General features: G+C 38.4%; 1 protein-coding gene across 1 annotated transcript; it reads right to left on the bottom strand.

The window, feature by feature from the left end:
* Positions 1-771: 771 nt before the first annotated feature.
* On the bottom strand, positions 772-2,040 carry LOC141680479 (uncharacterized). The gene is made up of 2 exons (XM_074486695.1): positions 1,198-2,040; positions 772-1,149 (listed from the first exon to the last, which is right to left on the bottom strand). Exons 1-2 carry the CDS (start codon positions 2,038-2,040, stop codon positions 772-774), a joined length of 1,221 nt encoding a protein of 406 aa, XP_074342796.1.
* Between the last annotated feature and the right edge of the window lie 24,725 nt (positions 2,041-26,765).

Genomic DNA, 26,765 nt, shown 5'->3' with positions numbered 1-26,765 from the left:
CATGGATGGGTTGAAATTTCTGATTTTTAAGAAATTTTTGTAAGTAGTGAATTTATTTAAATCATGCATTCAGATATGTGTATGACGACAATAAACAAACAATATAATACAACTGATTCAAGCTATGGGACATTTAAAATAAAGTTATTTCATTCAATTTGAAATATAGCAAAAATTACATTCTGGGGTGAATGAGAATAATGTTTAAATCAAGATATCATAGCATGAACATAGATATGATCCCAGAATATGCACCTTTCTCTCACTGGTAGAACTTCCTTAGCCGGGCTTCATGTCAGGTGTTTGGTACCTCGGTTCCGCTGAGGTAGTTTAACTTGTATATTCCCGAACGGAGTACCTCTTTGACTATATAGGGACCTTCCCAGTTGGGCTGTAGCTTTCCTTGGTTTTTTGGGTCTGAAGCTTCGGTGTCCCGGAGTACTAGATCTCCCACTCCATATTCCTTGATCTTGGCCTTTTTTGCGAAGTAGAGCTTTGTCTTTTCCTTGTAGCTTTCCATCTTTTCCACAGCCCGGTCTCTAACTTCATCCAAGAGTTCCAGGTTGGTTTTGAGGCCTTTAATATTTGAGACTTCGTCAAAATTGATGACTCTGTGGGAGGGGGTCCAGTTTCTATGGGTAGCCGGGCCTCGGTGCCATTGGCGAGCTTAAAAGGAGTCTCTCTGGTTCCAGACCTAGAGGTGGTCCTGTAGGACCATAAGACTTTCGGGAGCTCATCCGACCAGTTCTTCTTAGACTCCTCCAACCTCCTTTATAAACATCGGAGTATTGTCCTGTTGGTGACCTCTACTTGTCCGTTTCCCTGGGGGTGGGCCATGGATGCTTTCTTATGCTTGATCCCGAGCTCTTTCAGATATGCTTCAAAGTATGAACCAACAAACTGTGGTCCGTTATCCGAGATCAAAACCATCAGAATCCCGAACCTCATTACTATTGAATCCATGAATTTGATGCAGTCCTGCTGATTGTTAGTTCTCATGGCCTTAGCCTCTGCCCACTTAGTCATATAATTAATCGCCACTAGAACATAACACAAATCCCCTTTAGCCCGGGGAAAAGGACCCATGATATCGATTCCCCAAACAGCAAATGGGACCGGGGATAACATTGACCCCGGTAAGCTTGGACTCTGTTTTGGCACATTGCTGAACTTTTAACATTTGCTGCACTTTTTTACATATGCAACTGCGTCTTCGTGGATAGTAGGCCAATAATAACCCTGTCTGATGACTTTGTAGGCTAGTGCTTTGGCAGCTAGGTGATCTCCGCAGATTCCTTCGTGCACCTCCCGGAGATAATAATATGCCTCCTCCGGATCAATACATTTGAGAGTGGGCGGAAAAAAAGTTCGCTTGAGCTGATTATCTTCCAGAAAGAATCGAGCAGCTTTATACTTGAGATAGCGTGCCTTGTTCTGATCTTCTGGTAGGGTCCCATCCTTTAAATAGGCTATGAAGGGAGTCATCCAGTTATCCAGGCTGCTGATGCATATGACTTCAGTCCTATCAATGCTAGGTGCTCCGAGTTCTTCAAAGTAGACTGAGCTGCTTAGGTCCGAAGTGTTCTGCACGAGCTTGGATAGCTCATCTGCCTTGGAGTTGTCTTCTCTGTTTATCTGCAGGACGGTGGTATACGGGATGGTTTCCAGGATACTGCGCACCATGGATTGATATAGTGCTAGTTTGGGGTCTTTTATAATGTATTCTCCATGGGTTTGTTTGATCACAATCTGGGAATCACTATAGATGTCCGACTTTGTTAAACCGAGTGACTTTTCCAGTCTGAGCCCAGAGAGGAGTGCTTCGTATTCAGCTTGATTGTTCGTTGCTTTGAAGGCGAAGGCTATGGCCTGTTGAATTGTAACACCATTCGGGCTAGAGAGGATTAGGCCTGCTCCGGACCTTTCGAATGTCATCGAGCCATCAACATACAATGTCCATGCATTATCGTCATTATTTTCCTTTTCATCTCCGGGTTGGCTAACTGGTACCTCGGGGGCTTCGGGGAAAGTAAATTCCATGGTGAATTCGACTAAGGCTTGGGCTTTTATGGTCGTTCTTGGAACAAACTATATATTAAGTTGGCTTAGTTCAATTGCCCAGTTTACCAATCTTCCGGATGCATCTGGCTTGTGAATGATTTTTTGGAGTGCCTGATCAGTAATTACCTTGATCTTCCGGCCTTGGAAATATTGCCTCAGCTTTCTGCTTGATTGTACAAGAGCTAAGACAATTTTTTCTAAGTTTGGGTACCAGTTTCAGCATCTTTGAGGACTTGACTTACATAGTTGATCGGGCTCTGTATTCCACTTTCTTCGCGTATGAGGGCCGAAGAGACCGCTCTTGCCCCGGCTACAATGTAGAGATAAAGAGGCTCCCCGGGCTTGGATTTCAAAAGTGTTGCTTGAGTTCTTTGAAGGCCGTGTGACATTCCGGAGTCCAGTTGATTAGCTTTTTGTTCCGGGCTCCTTTCAATAGCTCAAAGAAAGGTAAGCATCTTTCTGCTAGTTTTGGCATAAATCTGCGAAGGGCTGTCAGGCATCCTGCTAGTTTCTGAATATCTTTCTGAGTCTGGGGTATTGTCATTTCCATTATATCTTGATTTTCTCAGGGTTGGCTTCGATCCCCCGTTCACTAACCAAAAAACCGAGAAATTTCCCAGAGGGGACTCCGAAAGCACATTTCTCTGGGTTCAACTTCATGTTGTACTTCGTCATATTGTCAAAACATTCTTTGAGGTCTTTGATGTGGTCCGGGATTGTGATTGACTTGGAAATCATGTCATCGACATAGGATTCCATATTCCTCCCCAGTTGGCTTTTGAAAATGGTGTTCATCATTTTCTGATACGTTGCTCCGGCATTGATTAGTCCGAATGGCATCATGACGAAGGCGTACACAGCCTGGTGTGTGATGACTGCAGTCTTCGCGATATCTTCCGGATTCATTTTGACTTGGTTGTATCCAAAAAAAGCATCCATGAAGCTTAGCATTACATGGCCCGAAGTTGCATCTATCAGCTGGTCGATGTTGGGTAGGGGGTAGGAGTCTTTAGGGCAAGCTGAATTGAGACTTTTGTAATCAACACACATTCTCCACTTCCCGTTGGGCTTCTTGACTAGTACAACATTTTCTAGCCAATCCGGGTACTTACTTTCGTAAATGATATCTGCCTTCAACAATTTTTCCACTTCTTGATCAATCAATTGCTTGCTGTCTCTCCGGGCAAAGTTTCTTCGCTTCTACTTGATGGGTCTTTGTTTTGGATCTACGTCCAGGTTGTGCATTGTAACGGATTCATCAATCCCCGGCATGTCCTCCGGGGACCAGGCAAATACATCATCATATTCTTTTAATAGATCAATAAGCTCTTTCTGAAAGGTGGCCTCCAGACCCTTGCCGATTTTGATCTTCCGGGTGGGGTTCCCGGGCTCAAGCTCCACTTCCATTATCTGCTGGGCATGTTCAACTTTTGTCTTCTCTTTGGTTTCTATAAACTTCTAAATCCGGGCGTCAGCATTGGTTACGCTATGCCCCGAGTCTTCGATCATATTAACATCTAGTTTGGCCCTTTTACTGAGATGCTCACGATGTTTTTTCTTGCTTTGTCCCTTGGGTAGAGATATTATCTTCTTTCTGTTTTTTGGTTCTGTTTCTGCCATGACTAAGGCTTGTCCATAACACCTCCCTGCCATCTCTCTGTCTCCTTTTAACTCTCCAATACCTCCCGGGGTGGGGAATTTGAGCTTCAAGTGAATTATTGAGGGAATTGCCCTGAGTTTAGTGATCGTGGGTCTTCCCAGGATCATGTTGTATGATGAGGTCACACTTATCACGTAGAACTTCATTATATGAGAGACCCGCTGGGGAGCGGTTCCAAAGATAATAGGAAGATAAATTACACCCCGGATGGGAATCATTGTATTTCTGAATCCATACAAAGGGTCTTCGAGGAAGGGGTCCATGCGGAGGTGACCGAGCTCCATCCTGTTGAGTGTGTGCTCGAATACAATATTAGCAGAGGAACTATTATCAACTAAAATTCTTTTTACCTCATTATTTTCCATATCGAGGGTTACCACCAAGGCCTGGTTGTGGTCCGGATTGAGCCCTTTAAAGTCAGAGTAGGAGAAGTATATTGGTTCACCCTCAAAATGATGGATCATCATCACATCATTATCATGGTCCGGGCTCCGGGGTGGAGAGGTCGTGCTTCCAAAGACAACATTTACCACATTCTTTCCGCTTCCCGGGGCCCTGTCCTTGTCATTCATCCTCCTTTGGAGATACTGGTTCATGTTTTCTTTCTTGATTTGATCTTCGATGAACATTTTAAGAGAGAAATAGCTTTCTGTTGTATGTCCATGATCTTCATGATACCCACAATATTTTTCCCCGGCCCTGTTCTCAGGTGGTGCAAGCAAAGGTTTTGGTGGATAATAGAACGACTTACCTTTAACTTCGTGCAATATATCAGTCCGGGGCCTATTGAGGGGTGTCCACTCTGGTTCCGGTTTAGGCTCTCTCTTAGCCTTGGGTTTATTCTCATTCTTTCTGGGTTCAGAGTAACTCTCCTGGGGTGGGGTTCCCCGAGATTATTGGATGTAATTCGCTTGTCTGTCTAACTTGAATCTTTTATCTTTCCGGGACGACGAGCGACGCTCCGGAGACTCCTCATCGTCATGGATTCTCCTGTTCATCTTCATTGACTTGAGAAAATCATTTTATTTTATGAACTTTGATGCCAAGGCATAAGCAGATGCTAAGCTCTGGGGTTCTCTGTGAATCAGGTCTTTGACATATCCTTCGTAGGATATTGGATGTAAGTTCCTTTGAAAGATGTTTACAACTTCCTTTTCTTCTTAGTTGGGGAGCTGGTTGACTGCTTCCTGGAATCTTTTGATGAATTCAGGAAGGAACTCTTTACTCCTCTGCTGGATTGTCTCCAGGTGGCACATTTGCAGCTCGTTCATTCGATTGGCCCTGATTCATTTTAAGAATATTTCACGGAAATCTTTCCAAGAATCCACACTCCAGGATGGAATTCAGCTGAACCTTTTTTGAGCCCCGCCCTTAAGTGTTGATGCGAAGAAACGACACCTTGTGAGGTCACTGTAATCATAAATATTAGAGATTTGTTCAAAATAATTTAGATGCTCTTCGGGGTCAGCCAACCCATCAAAGGAGTCGAAATTGAAGTGTTTGAGCCCTAATTCTCTAGGGGTGAACTCTAACTTTCTGGTGAAGGGGGTCGCCACCGTACCAACTTCCATGTCATCTACTTTCCTTTTCAGATCGCGGAGAGCCCGAACCATTTGCTCTTGTTTGGATTCTTTTTCAGGCTTTGAATCCGACGAAACATGAATTCGGTGGGACTTTTTTTTAGCTTTGCTTCTTCATCCCGAATTCACTTTTCGATTATTTCTTTATCCATGGCTTATTATTCTTTCCGAATCCTTTCTCGAAGGGCAACTCTTTTGATTCCATCCCAGGCGTCTTCTAGACGTCTCTTCAGATTTTTTACAATTCGATCCAGGACTGAGACCCGGGATTCCCCAGAACGCTCCTCCTGATCCCCTGGGCGGGTCTCAGGTTCAGCATTATGATTTTTCCTTCCACAGGTTCATTGCAGCTTGTATCTGATCCGGGGTCATGTCACCCCAGGGGTTGGCCGATGTTTCGGCGTACTTGTGAGCAACTTTCTCAATGGTTAGTCTTTGATCTCTTGGTTGGAGATTTTGAGAGGGAGTCCGGGTTATGGGGGTCCTTCATCCACATCCTCCATTTTTCCGTCCCTGGGTTGGGGCGGAGGCAGCGGGAAAGAGGCGGAAACAGTTGTCTTGCTCTTTCTTGACATCATGGTTGTTTAACAATATTGAGAATTTATAGTAATATACTCACAACTTCAAACACTAATACAGGTATTTTAGATCTAAAGAACGCTGTAACCGACTACTAAGAGCTCCAGTACTAATATAATGTTATGACTAGAGTGGTTAAACAAGATCCACTAACGGTATTTAAAGCAAGTAAGTTCAGGGTAAAAGTAGATCTGAGAGATTAAGAGCGAAACCCTTACTGGAGTGTAGTGACCTGATTTCTTGGGCGGCATGTCGACGGCGAGTATAAACACCACCAGACGGAGGTTCGAGCCCTCCTTCTAGCGCCAATGATAATCCAGATCACCCCGGGGTCCCTTGTTTGACCGGACTCAAACTCCGCTTGGACAGAAACAATGGCGGTGTGCGGTGTAGCTGTAAGGTGGGAACCTACAAAACGGAACCGGATGGGGGGCGTCCCCGCGGCACCTCCGGTGGGAGAATGAGAAAGGGTTTTGAAGGATAAAGGGGTAAAATAGGAATTATAAGAATATCTGGTGGTGTGTGTATGCGAGATGAAGTAACCCCTTTATACCCCTTTTGTTCAGCCTTTTATAGGCTTCCCATTAGGGTTCGGGGTTTGTACCTTTTGATCTGGACTGTAGGTGTGTTTTTTGGACTGTAGGACGTGTGGACGCCCATGATGAGCCGGTGTACTATTGAATCCGGACCATATGAACGTTCTGGATCCGGGGTACCTGGACGGTGGTGATATTGCCACGTGTCCTGGGGTCTTCCAGGGTTATTGCTGAATGCCCCCCTGGGCCCTTCTTATTGGGATTTGAGCTCTTACTACTGGGCCTGTGATATTATGGGCTATCAGTACACATGTCTAGACTTCTTAGCCTGATCGCAGTACGACCTTCTCAGCCTTGTTGATATCCATCCGATGACCATATAAAAATTCAGCCATATCGCCACTTGAGGTGGAGACGAATCGTAGTCCTCTATTCAGACTTTGTTGGCTTTCATCTTTGTCCTGCACAAGAATATCACACTTCATGTCACCTTAATTCACACCCCGTAATAGTATCAACCTTTCATGCTATGTTACTCAGACTCTTCATTTTACTTAAGTACCCGTGTCGGACACTCGACATTCAGACATGAACACTCGGATTTGAACGCTTATTTTAGACTAAACACATGTATATTTTTCAAAATATTTCCGAGTCCGATACTTGTACACGTATCCATGTCGGACACTTCTATCCAAGTCCGAGTAACATAGCTTTGAGGCAAGAGTGAATCAAAGCTTGTCTTGCTGTATTACATTTGTATTTTCCGCTGCCATCAATATCACAAATTTTATTAATAAGAATTTGAATGAATGAACGGTTTAAGTTCTAAGCCTTTCTATTCTTGAGAGAGTATTCTACAGAAGTTCCTTAAGTTGGTGATACAATTATCATTCTTGTGTTTATGTTGTAAACTTGCCATCATGCTCGTGGGCCTTTTTCAGCTCAATGGATAACAGATGAACTCATAATCATTGTTGTATTGGCTCCATTTTCACAGTCATATTAGTGTGGAGTTTAATCACTTTCAAGCGATTTATTTCTTATAGGCTTAGGACGACTCTTAAGCTCTTAGAAGGGCACAAAGAGAGCATCGTAAAACAAATAGAAACTGAGCACAAATATAATTCTGCAAAAGGCTCTGTAATTATACAGCAAAACAAAGGCAAGAAGTGTTGGTTATAATTGTAACTACACAACAACAATGGGAAGTTATATATATAATAACAAGAACAAGGAAAATAACCAAATAACCAACTAACGAAACAAAACACGAAGGCAATAACAAACTATAAAGACTGTAATTGACAAAGAAAGTAAAAAAAACTTATCTCTTATCGCTTTCCAAATTCTGATAAGAAGAAGAACACAACAGCTGAGTCGCCAAACCCTTCAAGAGGACTTGACTGTTCTTGAAGAGATTCTTGCCCCCACTTAAGCTGTGATGGAATACATCAATATCGCTTCCAGGATAAAATAACAACAGATCAATCTGGCCACAGAACCAGTGTTAGTCCCTAACAATGCAACAAGAATTACAGAAGGGGGGGGGGGGTTGAATGGAATTCTTCAACCTTTTTCAAAAATATAAAATGTTCTATCTTAATAATATATAAGTGTTTGATTTGCAAAGTGCGGAATAAGAAGTTAGTAAAATCAAAACATAAGTAATTAAAAAACACAAGTTTTTAAAAACTTTCTGGTGGATTTGAATGTATCCACCAGAGATATATATTATATCAGGAGAACTCTGTGTAGCAAGATTAACTCACAACTGCTTACAAATATGAACAACTAAGTTTATAGAGAAATTCTAAGGATGCAGCTTACAATTGTTTCTTTGAGATAATGTTCTTAGTTTTGTTCTTGTTGTTCTATTTGCTACTTCCTGGTTTATATATCACCAAGGTTACAAAGTAATAAGACAAGATAATAAAACAAAACCTATCAAGTCTAATACTATGCTGCTTCATTACTCTATTCCAGCATCTTTGAATATCTTCATAATAGCATGGAAATGGCAATGCTTCTTTGTTCTCTAAAACTCAGTTGAATAGGCTTCCACATTCCTTTTGCATACACTCAACGCATGTGACTGTATTATCACTGTCAACAGATGTTTGAATTGATTATCCGTCGGGTACATGATCATCCGTCGGGTTGCCTTGTTGATCATCCGTCGAGTGGCATTGTTGTTTTATCCGCCAGGTAGCTATCTGGCACTTGACTTCATTTCATTTATGCAGAATTACAAGACATCATCTATGTATAATTAATCAACCTATTCTGCATATCTAATTAAAGTCAACATGACTTGAGTGCTACTACAGAATCTAAACAAGGTGTATGCAGAAATGTGCTACATACTCATTATTACACAAGCTACTCACTCGATGGATAATTAATCATCATCCGTCAGGACTATATTGAGTCATCCGTCGGGACTATATTCCTTATCCATCGAGTGCTACATTTTTCACTAAGTAAAATCTACTAAGGTGTTTTGTTAATGAAATCATCAAGTTCACAACATATCCACAACAATCTCCCCCAATTTATGTCTACTGGAATTGTAGCCATAAATTAAGAGAAACTTGATGATAACAAAACACCCTAAAAATACAACTTTAAAAGTAAGTAGATAAAACCTGTAAAGTGCTTCAAATAACAAAATGCACAAAGATTAGCTCACAGTCATTTTCAAGGTGATCCTCTAGCCTGAGCAGATTAATCTAATTCCTTGAAGATCTGGATCTCTTTCCAAGCTTTCTGTTGTTTTCTTCTATCTGATTTTGGAGCTGTCTATGGAATTTTAGTTCATCAGATTCTGAGAGATTAAGCTTTTCTTGCATTTCCAAAAGAGTCTCATTGCTAGAGATGCTCAATTGGTCTTCTAATCTGAAAAATCTTCTAACTCCTTTGTTATCCATGAACTCTATCAGCCAGTAGGGCCTTAGATGCACTCTACTCCCTGTGTAAGGAATAGTAAGAGTCTTTGGGAGTGCATCTTTAGCTCTAATACTCCTCAGTTCTTCAATTTTCTTTAGAACAAGTCTTCTTGCAGTTACATTGAATTCAAAGTTCTTCTTGAATGATGAATAAACCTTTATCAGCACAAATTAGCTTTCTTGAAGGATCCTGTGAAGTGGCCATTGAATCTCCTTTCCTCCCTTGTACTTGAAAAGTAACCTTTCAGGTAGATTCCTGTAGGCATCAATCCCTCTAACTTCTTTCAGTTCATCTAGATAGAGGTTTAGATCAGAGAATTCCTTGATGTCATATAAGTACATGTAATCTCCCTTGTTGACTTTGGATTGAGCTTTGGTTAGAGATTTGGATTTGAGAGGTGACAACTTTACTTTCTTGACTGCTCTTGACTTTGTTCTCTTTGGCTTGTTAAGGATTGGAAAATTAAAGTCAGGAATTGGTAGACTTTCCCAGTCTATTGGTTCATCCTTAGGCACAATAGGTTCACAATGAATGTTCCTGTAATGATCCACCACCTTAATATCTTCAAATACCACTGAGGGTTTTGATGCTTGAGTTGTAGTTGGAATGGATTCCTTGGGAAACTGATCTTCCAATTCCTTACCAACAAAGTTCAATTTCCTTTTGGTTCTTTTGGCCAATTCCTTGTATCTGTGAGATTTCTTCTGTTGTGGTTCAACTTGCTTCTTTGGATCTTGAGATTCAGTGATTTCAGATGGCCGAGCAGGAATTTGTTGTGTTGGTTTCACAGCTTGTAGCTTGGCCAAGATAGCAACTTGCTCTTTCTTTTGTTTAACCTTTTTAGCATCTAGAGCAGCTTGCTTCTTTTCTTGCTTCAATCTTGCCTTTTCTTCTCTCTTTGCTTCAGCAAATTGAGGATGTCCAGCCACCACACAAATTTCTTTACCATTCCTGAAAACTTTAGCAATTCTCCTTTTCAAAGCTGAATCAGCTGGATCCTTGTAGAAAGCAATGGATCTTGACAACAGTTTCTTCTCATCAGGCTTTGGTGTCTCATACACTGTATCCAAAGGGTTCTTTAGTGATGATTTTGGATAGTTCACCCTTGGCTTCAAAAGTACTTCAGCCTTTGGAGATTTGATGCAGGATGGCTGTCCTCTTTCCATATAGTTCATGCTCATTTCATTCACAGAGATTTGCCTGACTTGAGAGTGATGAATGGCTGACTTTTCTGGCTTCTTTACTAGCCCAAACTTCTTTTGAATATCCTCATCAATTTTCTCTCAGTTGATTGGATTCAACTGCTCCTTTTCAGCTACTTTCAAAGTAGCTGTTGCTTCCTTTATCAGATCAATACTGTCCTTAACTGGTGGCTTTGAGATAATAATTGTAGGCACAATTACTTTGCTAACTTGAATGTTGAACACTTTTTGCTCCCCCTCACTCCTAGAACTCTCTTTCTCCTCTTTTTGTTATCATCAAGCTGAGTAGAGGAGGAGATTTGTGCAGCCACCAGTTTCTGAAGCAAGTCTATTTGTTGAGCTTGGTGTAGATGAATTGCTGTAAGAGATGCTTCCATTGCTATCATTCTTGTATCCAAGGCATCTATCTTTGTGGTAAGATCAAAATTTTTCCTAAGTTGTCTCTTAATGTCAAGCATTGTAGCTTCTGGAAGTTGTCTCTTGAGCATGTTGAAAACCTTGGATTTATTGTAGTTGCTGAGAAGCAAGATGTGCTTGAAGGAGCTTTTTGGTGCTGGCATTTCTGGTGGTTTGAAGAGCAGAATTTGTCTACTTTATGAGTTTAATCAGGGTTGTCTTGAAGTAGTGTTCATCACAATGCTTTGAAAATGCCCAAGATGGCATGCCTGATCTTGAACTAGAGCCTACTTCTCCCCCTATGTCCAATGGCTCTTCTTTACTATCTCCACCTTCACCTCCAAAAAATTCTTCTGAACCACCAGTCTCATAATTAATATCACCAGCTGTAGAAGGCAAAGCTGTGATGGCATCCTTGGCTCTTTGTATGGACTGTGTGGTGTGCACCAAGTTTAACACCCTTTCTGCATTGTCATTGCCCTGTCTAGCTAGAAGTTGGTAGGCTGGAACAGGGTGAGTAAATGTCGCAGCATCTAACGAGGTGGAATCTATAACAGCTTGAGTTTGCTGAGATAGTCCCTCCCTGTCTGCATCCTGGACATTCATTAACTCACTTACAATAACATCCACCCTTATATCTTCAGTACCTGCTTTTCTCTCATTTTCTCTCTTTTCTTGCATCAAGGTCTCATCTTGGCTCACCACCCTCACACCCTCACCTTCACCATCTAAGGTGGGACTCCTCACACTCTCTTTTGCCAATCCTGAAGAACTGGATTGCATATTTTCACTCTTTTCCTCTCCTTTTTCCTAGGAGCAACCCAGACTCTCACTCAGTTCACTCCCTTCCCTCAATCCTAGGAGTGATTGTACTACCACTAAGTCTTCTGCACTTGAGATAATTGATGAAATTTGAAGCTGTGCAGAGACACTCGACATATAAGGGATATCCGTCGGGTTAGCAGTTTGATTATCCGACGGATAACTGCTGATAATCTTATCCGTCGGGATACATTCACTACTCGACGGATGACTAGTATCCATCGAGTGAGTAGAAATGAATGTGTTTGGAGTGGAAACTATTGTGGACTCTGTGCATATTGATGAGAATTTTGGCACAGATTTCTCAACAGTTCCTGAAAGAATTGCTAAGTGAGCCAAAAAATCATCCAAAAGATGATGCTCACTTGCACTAGATTTTGGCTTCCCCAACAGAGTTAAAGAAGGGGAATCAGGAATTGTTATGTTGATCATATCCACATCCAGAGAGTTTGTGAGAGAATTTGGTGTTTGAGGTGCTTCTATAACTAAAGATTTTGGCTGTGTGTGGTGAAGTTACAGTATTATCAGGAATCTTGATACATGCTTTAGCAATGTCACTATTAACACATAATTTCTTACCTTTAATAGTGAAAGTGATAGTCTTATCAGCTGAGTTGTATGTAGCAGTTGTCCACATCTCTTCAACAACCTCACAGTAGATGGTGGGTGATTCCAGCATGGCATAGTTAAGTTTGTAGTTCTTCACAAAATCCATCATCTTGTGGTAGTCACCAGACTGTTGAATCCCCTTGTTCACAAGAGCAGTGAAGTTGTTCTTCTCATAAATAAATCCATTTTGAGACATTATCTTGACGACAGGTGCCATTGTTAGAGAGTAAAAACTTGCAGAGAGAGAGAGAGAGTTAGTGCTTTTGAGAAAAAAAGAAATTAGAGCAGATGAATTGAGAATGATAAAAGAAAAGTAATGAAAATGAATTAAGCTTTTATACTATCTCAAAAATAACTGTCAAAAATAATAAAGTAAAATAAAGTAACCAATAAGAATTTCCCAAAGTAGCCGTTTAAAAAATAAACTGTAAAAATTCCATCAATTATTCGTCATGTTATGCCTACAAACTGTAAGTATACTCGATCGATAATGTTAAGAGAATCAACGGCTAAGCATAAGACAATTCGACGGATGAGGATAAATCAGTTATCCGTCGATTCATAAAATATTCCATAAAAGTAATTGATTTTATTAACAAATAGCATACCGACGGATGATCAAACTCGATGGATAGTGATCATCCGCCGAGATGTAAATTTTGACTTAGCCAAAATTTCATCCATGACTGAAAAATTAATTAAATTTCTGGCTGCATTACAACTTGCAAACAATCTATAAATATTCAAGAGTAATTTAGCATACCTAACTCACTTACCAACCTTGAAAATGTGGATTCATCCAGTGGCTTGGTAAATATATCTGCAAGCTGCTTTTCACTTGGAACAAAATATAGTTCCACAGTACCATTCATTACATGTTCCCTTATGAAGTGGTACTTGATGTCTATGTGCTTTGTCCTCGAATGCTGTACTGGATTTTCAGTGATGGAAATTGCACTTGTGTTATCACAGAAAATGGGAATCCTTTCAACTTGCAAACCATAGTCTAGCAATTGGTTTTTCATCCACAAAATCTGTGCAGAGCAACTGCCAGCAGCAATATATCCAGCTTCAGCTGTAGAAGTAGAAACTGAATTTTGCTTTTTACTGAACCAGAACACAAGCTTGTTTCCTAGAAATTGACAGGTTCCTGTTGTACTTATTCTATCAATTCTACAACCTGCATAATCTGCATCTGAATAACCAGTTAGATCAAAACCAGAATCTCTAGGGTACCAAATTCCAAGTTTTGGTGTTCCCTTGAGAAATCTGAAAATTCTCTAAATAGCTACTAAGTGAGATTCTCTAGGATCAGCCTGAAATCTAGCACGCAAACATGTAGCAAACATTATATCTGGCCTACTGGCTGTTAAGTACAGAAGTGAGCCAACCATGCCCCTATAACTTGAAATATCCATAGACTTTTCAGTAGTGTTTAATTCAATCTTAGTTGCAGTGGCCATGTGAGTTTTTGCAGATGTGCAATCCATTAGATCAAACATCTTTAAAAGATCATAAATGTATTTAGTTTGACTAATGAATATTCCATCACTAACTTGCTTAACTTGCAAACCAAGAAAGTAAGTTAGTTCTCCCATCATACTCATTTGATACTTACTTTGCATTAATTTGGCAAACTTTTTGCAAAGTTTTTCATATGTAGAGCCAAAAATAATGTCATCTACATAAATTTGAACAAGTATACTAGAGCCATTAACATTTCTAAAGAAAAGAGTTTGGTCTACAGTACCTCTAGTGAAGTGATTCTCTAAAAAAAACTTTAACAAAGTGTCATACTAGGCTCTAGGTGCTTGCTTCAGTCCATAAAGTGCTTTCAAAAGATAGTAAACATATTCTGGAAAATTTGGATCTTCAAAATTAGGAGGCTGACTGACATAGACTTCCTCCTCCAAATCTCCATTCAGAAAGGAACTTTTGACATCCATTTGATAGACTTTAAAATTGGCATGGGATGCATAGGCTAAGAAGATTCTGATGGCTTCAAGTCTTGCAACAGGAGCAAATGTTTTATTAAAATCTATTCCTTCTTGTTGACAATAGCCCTTAGCAACCAATCTAGCTTTGTTCCTGACTACCATGCCATTTTCATCCATTTTGTTTCTGAATACCCATTTGGTGTCCATTGGATTCTTTCCTTTAGGCTTGGGCACCAGCTTTCATGCCTTATTCCTCTCAAATTGGTTTAGCTCTTTCTGCATAGCTAAAATCCAATCAGGATCCAACAAAGCTTCTTCTACCTTCTTTGGTTCTTCCTTCGAAAGAAAGCTGCTGTATAGACATTCTTCTTGAGTTGATCTCCTTGTTTGAACTCTAGAAGATACATCACCAATGATGAGCTCAAAGGGGTGATCCTTTGTCCATTTCCTTTGTTGAGGTAGATTAGCTCTAGATGAAGAGGCCTCATTATTGTCTTGATGTTTGATTGAGTTTAGATTATAAAAACTCCCCCTGAGTTAATGGATCTTTGATTTGAGAAAGGGGAACTTTCTGTAAGTGATCTATTCTGACCTCCAGCTTCTTTTGATGACCCGACGGATGGTGAATTTTGAGTACCGACAGATGAAGCTAGTTGTCTCCCGACGGATAAAGCAGATTGTCACTGTCACCACTAACCATCTCCATATTGTCCAATTTGAGGCTCTCATGGTAATCTCCATCTTGCAGTCCTTCAATCTCTTTATCATCAAATACAACATGTATTGATTCCACAACAATGTTGGTTCTTAGATTGTAGACTCTATATGCTTTACCAACAACATATTCAACAAAAAATCCTTCATCTGCTTTAGCATCAAACTTCCCATTCTAATCAGTTTGATTTCTCAAGATATAACATTTGCAGCCAAAGACATGAAGAAAATTTAGAGTTGGCTTCTTGTTCTTGAACAATTGATAGGGAGTCATGCATTTTTCTTGATTAACCAGAGAAATTTTCTGAGTGTAGCATGCAGTATTTACAGCTTCAGCCCAAAAATATATTGGTAACTTAGACTCTTCAAGCATTATCCTTGCAGCTTCAATAAATGATATGTTCTTCCTTTTCTACTACTCCATTTTGTTGTGGAGTTCTTACTGCTGAAAACTCATGCAAAATCCCATTTTCTTCACAAAATGCTCTCATGACAGAATTCTTGAACTCAGTTCCATTGTCACTCCTGATTCTTTTAACTTTGAAATCAGGATGATTATTGACTTGCCTTATGTGATTGATGATGATTTCACTAGCCTCATCTTTAGACTTTAGGAAATATGTCCAAGAGAACTTTGAGAAATCATCTACGATTTCTAGGCAAAATCTTTTCCTTGAGATGGACAACACATTGACTGGTCCAAACAAGTCCATGTGTAGCAGTTGCAAAGGTTCTTCAATTGTTGAATCAAGCTTCTTTCTGAATGATGCTTTGATCTGCTTTCCTTTTTGGCAGACATCACATAATCCATCTTTAGAAAACTCCACTTGAGGAATACCTATAACCAGTTCTTTCTTTACAAGTTCATTCATGGTCTTGAAGTTTAAATGGGATAGCTTCTTGTGCCATAACAAACTTTCATCCTTACTTGCTTTGCTGAGAAGACAAGTAACAGATTCTGCATTTGATGATTTGAAGTCAGCTAGGTACACATTGCCTTTTCTCACTCCAGTGAGAACCACTTTGTTGTTCTTTTTGTTTGTCACAACACAGGCTTCAGAGTTGAAGTTTACTGAATTGCCCTTATCACATAGCTGGCTGATACTCAACAAATTGTGCTTGAGACCATCCACTAAGGCAACCTCCTCAATGATGACATTGTCTTTTGAAATCAAGCCATATCCCACGGTATAACCCTTACTGTCATCTCCAAAAGTAATATTTGGGCCAGCTCTCTCCTTGAACTCTGTGAGCAGGGTAAAATCACCAGCCATGTGTCTTGAACAGCCACTATCCAAGTACCATAGATTCTTTCTGTTTCCCTGCACACATCAAAATCAAATCAAGTTGATTTGGTACCCAAGTTTCCTTGGGTTCTGCCTTGTTAGCTTTCTTTTTCTGTTTCTTAGGTTTGATCTCATTTGACTTGGGGATATAAGATTCATCCTTAGTCATTTGAGTTGGACCTTTGAAACCATTCATTACAGCAGAATTATCATGCATATTTTGATTAACAGGAAATGGTATGCTGCTAGTAAACATGTTATTCCAGTAAGGCATGCTAAATGAAATTTATGGCATACTAAATACAACATAGTAAGGATTAGGTGCAAATGATATATTAGAAAACTGTGCATTCATATTCTGTATAGACATAGCATTCATAGCATAGATTGCATGGCATTTATGTTGGGAAAATGAGGTGGCACAGATATAGAAGTAGGCATGGCAGTTTTGCAATTAACAGACAAATGATTTACACTACCATACTTGACACAGATTTTTCTAGGAGCATATTTATCAGGTGTGTAGTTGTTATGCTTGTTAATTCCTACTTTACCATTTATATTATTTTTCTTTTTAGCCTCTGTTTTAACCTCAATCTTTTCCAGTCTGTCACTCAATTGTTTGACAGTCATATGACCAACATTAGCCTTTTTCTCCTTCTTCACTTGACTGGATTCTCCTGGAACAAAATTCTTGGAAACTGATCCATATTTCTCATTTAACTTGGAAAGTTTGGCTTTACTCACAAGTTTGCTCACAGTCGACGGATGAGGATTTATATCACTCGATAGATAACCCTTTTTGTTATCCGACGGATGACCCTCATCATCCGTTGAGTCTACATATGTTAGCAATCCTTCAACCAAATTGGATTCCAGCTTCTCCTTATTCTTCTTCCAGGATGCATCACAAAAGGACTCAATATCTTGAACTTTGGTGATTTGAGCATGAACATCTCTAGACGTTTTCCATGCCTTAATCACCTCATGTTCTCGTTCAAGCTGCTTCTTCAAGATCTCTTCTTTCTTCAAGGACTCAGTTAATTCATCCTTAGCAATTTTACACTCAATTATCAATTTTTCAAATTTAATGAACTGAGACTCTAGCACATTATTCCTCTCACTTAAAAACAAATTGTTTTATTTGATTTTAGCATTTTCCTTAGTAAGAGACTTAAGTGTAACACCCAAATGATATAATTATGTAGACATGTCATTTATTACATCATTACACTCATCTTTAGATAAATGTGCAAGGTTAGTGGTGATTACCTGATTACTTGAAGAACTTGTCTCTGTTTCATCAGACTTGGCCATTAGGGCTAGATTGACATAGCTGACATCCTCATCCTCATCCAGACCATCTGCTGCCCAGTCATTTTCTTGTGTAATGAAAGCCCTTTTCTTTTGTTTGAGCAACTCAAAGTATTTCTTTTTATAATCCAGAGGCTCAAACTTCTTTTGCTGGAATATGACTTTCTACACTCACTGGCAAAGTGCCCTGCTAAGCCACATTTGAAACATTTGAATTTTGATTTATCCACTATATTTTTATTTGGCTTAGCTGCTCCAAAGTTCTTCTTGAACTTAAGCTTGGAAAATCTTCTGGAATGAAATGCAAGATGTTCATCAATATCCTTCATATCATCTTGGCTCAAAGAATCTTCATTTTCTGCTACCAGCCCCTTGCCCTTGTTTTCACAGACCTTTGAAGTTGATTCAACAACTTCCATCTTCATCTCCTTCTCTTTCTCTAACTCAACAACTAGTGTAATGGATCCTCCTTTCTTCTTTTCTCTCCCCATACTCTCATCTTGCTCTATTTCAAGCTCATAAGTTTTCAGGATGCCATACAGTCTCTCCAAAGTAAACTCCTTGTAATCTTGAGATTTCTCAATGAGACTGTCATAGGTTTCCATTCCTTTGGAAGAGATTTAAGGAACTTAAGATTGGAGTCTTTTGTCTGATAGACCCTTCCATGCAACTTCAGAGCATTTAGTAGTTTTTGAAATCTACTAAAAATGTCAGTGAGAGACTCACTATCTTCACTATGAAAGTGCTCATATTGCTGAATTAGCAGCTGCATCTTATTTTCCCTGACTTGTTCAGTACCATCACGGATAACCTGTATTATATCCCAAACTTCCTTGGAAGTTTTGCAATTGATGATGTTGTCAAACATGTCACCAAACAGAATATTCATTGCCTTCTTATCCTTCCTGACTTGTTCAATATCGGGATCTGACCATTCATCCCTTGGCTTGGGAACTGATGGCTCATTTCCAGTTGTAGCTCTTATTGGTACATGAGGGCCTCTCTCTATGCAATCTACATAAGCCTCATCTTAAGAAAGTAAGTGAAGATGCATCTTTACCTTCCAGTGATGGTAATTATCTTTGTCCAGAAAAGGAATCTTGACTCCTACATCCTTCTTGTTCATCTTGTTGTTTGATGTGATCTTTAAACTCTTTGTTCTTCAAGAGCTTGCTCTGATACCAATTGTTAGTCCCTAACAATACAACAAGAATTACAGAAGGGGGGGGGGTTGAATGGAATTCTTGAACCTTTTTTAAAAATATAAAATGTTCTATCTTAATATTATATAAGTGTTTGATTTGCAAATTACGGAATAAGAAGTTAGTAAACTCAAAACACAAGTAATTAAAAAATACAAGTTTTTAAAAACTTTCTGGTGGATTTGAATGTATCCACCAGAGATATATATTATATCAGGAGAACTCTGTGTAGCAAGGTTAGCTCACAGCTGCTTACAAATATGAATAACTAAGTTTACAGAGAAATGTTAAGGATGCAGCTTACAATTGTTTCTCTGAGATAATGTTCTTAGTTTTGTTCTTGTTGTTCTATTTGCTACTTCTTGGTTTATATATCACCAAGGTTACAAAGTAATAAGATAAGATAATAAAACAAAACCTATCAAGTCTAATATTATGCTGCTTCATTACTCTATTCCAGCATCTTTGAATATCTTCATAATAGCATGGAAATGGCAATGCTTCTTTGTTCTCTAAAACCGAGTTGAATAGGCTTCCACATTCCTTTTGCATACACTTGACGCATGTGATTGTGTTATCACTGTCAATAGATGTTTGAATTGATTATCCGTCAGGTACATGATCATCCGTCGGGTTTCCTTGTTGATCATCCGTCGAGTGGCATTGTTGTTTTATCCGTCGTGTAGCTATCTGGCACTTGACTTCATTTCATTTATGCAGAATTACAAGACATCATCTATGTACAATTAATCAACCTATTCTGCATATCTAATAAAAGTCAACATGACTTGAGTGCTACTACAGAATCTAAACAAGGTGTATGCAGAAATGTGCTATAGACTCATTATTACACAAGTTACTCACTCGATGGATAATTAATCATCATTCGTCGGGACTATATTGAGTCATCCGTCGGGACTCTATTCCTTATCCGTCGAGTGCTACATTTTTCACTAAGTAAAATCTACTAAGGTGTTTTGTTAATGAAATCATCAAGTTCACAACATATCCACAACAACCAGCAATGATCAACGGCGACTCGCACCTCAGTTTGCCCATAAAAAACCTATGCAACTCATATATGTTTGCGAGGTAGGCACCGAGACTTGTGTTATTTATCTCAAGTATACCTCTCAATATATAGGCATCTCAAGTTGCTCTTCTTCTATTTTACTTGGTGGTATCTCAAGTAACAAAAATAGAAAAAGTAAACAAAATGGGTTTTCCTTATTATTTATATTATATCCTGATTAATTAATATTAATATTACAAAATATATTTAGAGTATGATTAAAATAATCCTTACTCAATATATTTAATTTAATATTAATAATTAAATAATCAATATAAATAATTAAACTTGTAATAGAAAAGAAAAATATAAGAGTTCTCACTAGCACTAGGCCACACAAGCATGCCACTTATGCTAGTAGTTGTAAACAACACTAACACAAGATGCTATATAAACTCAATATCTTTCTTTTACAATATCAATGTGGGATAAAATCCCCATAACCCATTTCAAACAAGCAACTTTGTCTCAATATATTCATGGATTCCACTAAGAAAATGTCTTAGATCCAAATATGAAAGTTTAAGTCCTCATGTCAAGGAACAACCTGCCAGTGTTAGCTTCCAGAAATCATATCAAGAACATATATAAAATATGTCTTAAACTTTCCATTTTATACATGATGTAATAACCCCCAATTTTTGGAATTTTTGAAACCCTTATGAATAGTGCTTTTGCTGATTATGCTGAATAAGAAAACTTTTCATACCACACTATGTAGGGGTTATTTTATTGATCTTCTGAGATATTATTAGTACTCTATGTGGTATATAAGTGTATGTAAAGATCGTCAGAATCCAAATTCGAACACTTTGATTTTTCCCGAAAATCCACCAGATACCGAAAGAATTGAGTATAAGGTAACAGGATAAAAAGGATTTAAATTCAAGGATTATAAGAGAGGATCATAAAAGGAATATAATGTATTGAGAAAGGTTAAGGAAACCCAAGTAATAAGATCCCGGGTATGATCCCTCAAACGATAAACGAAAACGAAAGTTAAGAGAACCGTATAACAGATCAGCGGTCATTAGCCAAGTATTTAGAAGCTAATCAAAGAGGTTAGTGAGGATGATGTCATCAAACCAAAAAGAAGAGGACAAGTGTGGGATGATGACATAAGGGGATGACATGAGCATGACAAAAAGGGAAGGAAGTGTTGGTTGATTCTAAACCACACAAAATTCACCATGGTTAAAAGTAATTAATCAAAAGAAAAAGCAACCAACCAAGACAAGCAAAACAAATCACAAAAACACAACTTGACTTCTTTTTTTCTTCTTGAAGCTCTCGGCCTCTTTCTTAATAAATGGGAAGTCCAAGCTCCTCCACTTGCTAATTTACAAGGTAATTATCCTAGCTTCTCCTAGTTAAGTTACATACTTCCTAGGAATCTTAGCTTCAAAATCCTTTCCTAGCATTTCCTATAAATCATTCAAGAAGATGGTGAATAGTACTTTCTTGAAATTAATTTTTGTGTTCTTGATTTCTTTGAAAGATCAAGCTTGTAGGAGGATAGATTAAGGCTTCCATGGGCATTCCAAGGATCTTTCATGGATTAAAAGCTTCAAGGAAGGTATAACTCTTCATGATCTTAGTCTTAAGTTTTGTTGTTTGGATTTCCTAATGTTTAGATGATGGGTTAGTGTAATGGGTGTGTAATCATGTTTAGAGCTTTGTTTAGTAAGTGGTTTTGTTGATTTTGGAGTTAGGAGTGATACTTGTTGGATTTAAAGTTCTTGGTCACATTTTTGACTTGGTTTAGATGAATAAGTTGAGATATTGAGTTATGGTTGAATGATATTGTATTGTGGTTGAATGATGGTGGAATGGTGATGATTGGTGGTGGTTTGATATTGATTGGAGTGGTATAAAATTTGGTAATCGCGTAAACATAGCCGTCGTAATGCCCGATTTACCTTAGACTGTTTTTGTTCTTAACATCAGGACCCGTGAACTCACTGTTAGGTGTTGACCATTGCCATGTTTAGATAGTTCAAGTTACAAGCTTCGTTTTGATATGTGGTTCGCTTGAATCCGATGTACGGTTTAGGAGAAACGACCGTTTTAAGTAACGACGTTTCGCGAATGAACCATTACCCCTCGCCTTACTTTGAAACCTTGGTTAAGGCCCTTAAATGACTAATTGGAGTATGAAACAATTATGTAAAGTGGATTAGGCAGTTGGTAGAGTACTCGCGAAAGAATCGCCTTATATTTCTTAATGGTTAATTTATTAAAAATGGTGGAGCCGAGGGTACTCGAATGACTTATGTGATTCGTTAAGCGTATAAGTTACCATAAGTGAACGTTAGGGTTCAATTGGTTAAAGTCTAGTTTCTTAAGAGACCGGGGTTTAATTTCGACTTATGTTGTTATTCATAGGTTATCGGACCCACTCTAAGCTTAAGTCTACCCCGGAACACTCAGGCAAGTTTTCTACCCGTTATACTGTTGTTGTGATGTATACATATGTATATGCATTATCTTGTGATAGATGCATGATGGTTAATTATCAAATCTTGCGATATATTGGAGCATGTGATATGGTATATATGCATGTCTGTTTCGTAATCTTGATATACATCTGTTGATTCAATTGCTTATAAGTTGCATAATACTTATGCTAGAGATAAGCAGTAGTTGCGTATACCCTTAGTATAGAGGACCCAAAGGTGAACATTTTCTAAAACCGGGAGTCGATGTTCCCGAGTATATTATATATATATTTATATATATATATTGATATATTTTTCAAAACTATTAATCGGATAAGTTTTATTCGATAACTTTATTTTATTTAATGAATATTATTTTGAATATTCATTCGAGGACTTAAACTCCGTTTATTTTATTTAATGAATATTATTTTGAATATTCATTCGAGGACTTAAGACTCCGTTTATTTTAATTAATGAATATTAATTTGAATATTCATTCAAGGACTTATAACTCGCTTTATTTTATTTAATGACTATTATTTTGAATATTCATTTGAGTACTTATGACTCCGCTTATTTATTAAATAATATTCTTTATTTTATTAAAGAATAATGTTTCGAAAATCAAACTTATTTTCGATTATACAAATAAAGATCGTACTTTACTATAAGTATATCTTTGGTTATTTAATATCCATTTCAAGTATGAGTTTTAAAACTTTTACTTCAAATATTTTTATAAGGATTATTCTTATGGGAAAATTATTTAAATAATAATATTCAGATATTTTCTAATATATCGGGACTGATAATAATATTCAGATATTTTCTAATATATCGGGACTGATTTATTTCATTAAATCAGCATTACTCCAAACATTCTTAAAAAAATGTTTTCGAGTCTTCAAAATGATTTTAAAAGTTAGAGCGGATCCCAAAAAAACTCATTTTCAGATTTAAGATCTTCCTTTCGAAGGATACTTGAATTTTCGCTCAAAAATCTTAGGGATCCGGCTCTGTGGTGTATTTTATATTCGCAACGAGGTTGCTGTTTTGAGAAAACAATTTGATTACTTGCCCAATGTTCGGGAAGTAAGTCCATCTAATTGAGTCGGCATAAGCGACAGGCCGGGGTACGGTCTATGAAGGTGTAAGAGGCTGGGTGACAATCCATCCACGCGTGAGTGGCCGGGTAACGGTCTAGCGCGAGGTCCTAATGCGGCCAGGGTGATGACCGACGAGGAATTCATCCATCTACAGTAGAAAATGTTACTTATTGGTATCTTTGCCTGATCAGCAAGATATCAGGTTTATGCCAAGGTTTTCTCCTTTCCAAATTCATTGGATATTGCAACTCTGTTTATAATTTTCATAACAGAGGTTTTCAAGGAGTTTATGAAATGTATATACATAGGTGTCTATATATATCGGGACTTAATGAAGTATCTCGTAACTTCATTACTTATAATGATATTCAAAGATTAAATCTATTCAAATCTTGTCTTGTAGTCTCATCTATGTGATGAACTTTTGAAACTAATTATAACTTGAAGGGTGGTAGTTGAAGTAGTATTTGGAAAAGATATAAGTATATTGGGGTATCTTGTAACTTCATCTTTTCAACTTATATCTGGTTAATGATTATCTGATGTATGACAAAGATTTTCAGAAAAACGTTGAGACAAGGTTAGATATATGAGATCACCTTGCAACGATATTTTTATACAGTTATACACTGGAACTCTGTGTGTATTATGCATGGAAGAGGACTTCCAAGATTTTGAAAAGTATATATGTATATATACTGAATATTTTGCGACTTCATCGCATTAAGATATCAAACTTGGTTCATTTCTTCTTGACCAAGACTTTCATGAGTACTATGAGAATGCTCATATATTGTTAATTATAATACATATTATTTCGGTGGGCTTGTTGCTCACCCTTGCTTTCTTCTTTCATCACACAACAACAGATAGACAAGATGAACATGATCAAGCTCCCAATTCGCGAGCGGATAGGAAACGTTCCGCAGTTTCCTGTAGGCGTTGTTGCCGTTGTAGCTGAGGTAGGGTCTACCAATAGGCTAGGCTTTCAACTTTTGATGTACCAGACTTATGTATATTTATGAATTGTAATAATGGAAAAGAATATGTAAATTTATTCAGAAACCCTTTTGAGGTGTCATGACTTATAATTGTGGAATAAAATGACTTGTGTTATTGTTTGGTATTCATCTCCGAGACTATAATTTATGGTGTGTGTGTATCTTGTGGGGTCACAGTACGCAGTAGTTGGTTGATTATTAAGATTAAGTATTATTAAGGGAAATGGAACTCTTGACAACCCGGATCCCCGACCCCGGATTTGGGGGTGTTACAGAAATGGTATCAGAGCCAAGCGTTATAAACCTCAGAGATGATATGACGTTAAAATAATAAGTTCACTAAGATAATAAGAACTCTTGCCAAGTTCATAGTCGGACTACCTAACGTAGTACTGATAGTTAAAACCCTTGTGGGAACCCTTATAAATATCGTGATAGAAGCGTAGTTCATTTCGTATATGGTAGCGGGACTCCGAACCCTGAGGTTGAGGAGCAACAACGCGATGATGTTTTATTACTAATTGGAGATCGGGTTGTTGATCTGATAGAGCGTCCTAACGCAGGACCGGATGATGTTCATATTGAGGATGTAGCGGTTGAGGATGTTGTCCTAGAAGGGATTGTTGCTGAGGAGGATCCCGTGGAGGATCCTGACAAGAATGAATAAAGGACCACTGAGGAATTGATGACCATGGTTAGGGAAACTACCAGAGGTAGGATTGGCCGGTCACTACCGGAGGTTCATTCAAGTTTGTAAATATAGTAGCCCCTTCAACGCGGCTACTCGTAAGACTGAGAAGTTCGAATGGACAGAGAAATGTGAGAACAGCTTTTAAGAACTGAAGCAAAGATTGGTGACGACCCCTATGATGGCGTTGCCGGATGGAAAAGGAGATTTTGTGATGTGTTGTGACGCTTCACATAAGGAATTAGGGTGCTTCTTATACAACACAACAAGGTAATCGCGTACGCGTCAAGATAATTAAGGGAATATAAAATTCGATATCCCCACCCGCGAGCTTGGGCTCGTGGCAATAGTTTGCCCTAAAGATTTGAGGCACTACTTGTATGGAGAGAAGTGCGAGATTTATATAAGCCGTAAGTGCTCTAGTATATTTTCACACAGAAAGAGCTCAACATGCGCCAGAGGAGGTGGTTAGAGCTAATCAAGGATTACGATTAAGAGATTCTTTATCATCCAGGGAAAGCCAAAATGGTGGCTAATGCCCTTAGTATAAAAGAGAGACTCAAGATGAAAATGTCTTTGGGAGAGTTGATAAGAGATTTTGAAAATAAAAATGGAAATAGAAGTGAAGGTAACTGGAGCCGATACTGAAAAGCTGTTTGAGATTGTAATGCAGCCGAATTATTGGAAAAGATCATATGGTGCCAAGAAAAAATGATGAATGAAGGCAGAAAGCCAATGACCAGAGAAGAGATTAATACTGAGAAAGATGATAAGGGAATAATGAGGTATTCCTCCAAAATTTGGGTTCCAAACGTTCAAGGGCTTAAGGACGAGATCTTAGAGGAAAACCATAGTTCGAGGAATAAGATTTAGGGCAAACCCTGAATGTGATAGTCAGGGAGGTCGCCATCAAGAAAGAAAGAACCCATAATATAATGAAATGAAAACAAGGATTTTAACGTATAAGATAACCCTGATTATGGGAGAAGGATGAAACATTTCATACTGAGAAAACAGAAGTCGAGCAAGATAAGGAGACCCGAGATGGTACTCTTATACGGAAATTCATGAACCTGTCTAAACAGAACTTATACTTGTATTCCCAACCACCACCTTGAGGAAACAATGCGGTAGGAAATTCTTTCATGACCTTTAAGTCGCTACACTCTCAGAGTTCCAACGAAATAGCTGACCCAGTCGAGGCAAGAGCCTGGCTAAAGGAAATACAGGAATCATTTGAGATTCTAAATGATTGACGAGTCACAAAAGACTGTTTTTGTCACTTACCCTCCTAAGAGAGAGGCCACCCGCTGGTGAAAGGCCAAGGAAGGCACAGAGCAAGAGATTATAATAAACTGATTTAAGTTCAGTCAATTGTTTTCAGGAAAGTACTTCCCAAGGTTATGGAGATAGTGTAAAAGATTTAGAGCCAGAACAAAGGCAGAAGAGTATGATGAATTACGAATCTAAGTTATAAAAGTTGTCAAGATTCGTTCTGAGGACACGAATTCAGAATGACGGGATGTTTGAAATCAATGCTTATGTTGTGTTGGTTCATGAAATAATGATAAGAGAAAGGAAAATAAAAAGAAACTGAAGTGGAAAGGAAT

The sequence above is a fragment of the Apium graveolens genome, chromosome 8 (assembly GCF_009905375.1).
Source record: "Apium graveolens cultivar Ventura chromosome 8, ASM990537v1, whole genome shotgun sequence".
In the NCBI taxonomy this organism is placed as follows: Eukaryota; Viridiplantae; Streptophyta; class Magnoliopsida; order Apiales; family Apiaceae; genus Apium; species Apium graveolens.
Note: the sequence above shows the minus strand (reverse complement) of the source record. Positions and strands in the feature narration are given on the sequence as shown.

Bases quoted from the DNA above. Each gene is read 5' to 3' on its own strand.
- LOC141680479 (XM_074486695.1), bottom strand. From the start codon at position 2,040: ATGGAATTTACTTTCCCCGAAGCCCCCGAGGTACCAGTTAGCCAACCC. The intron at 1,150-1,197 runs GTAAAAAAGTGC...GTGCCAAAACAG, and splicing joins ACGAAGACGCAGTTGCATAT to AGTCCAAGCTTACCGGGGTC.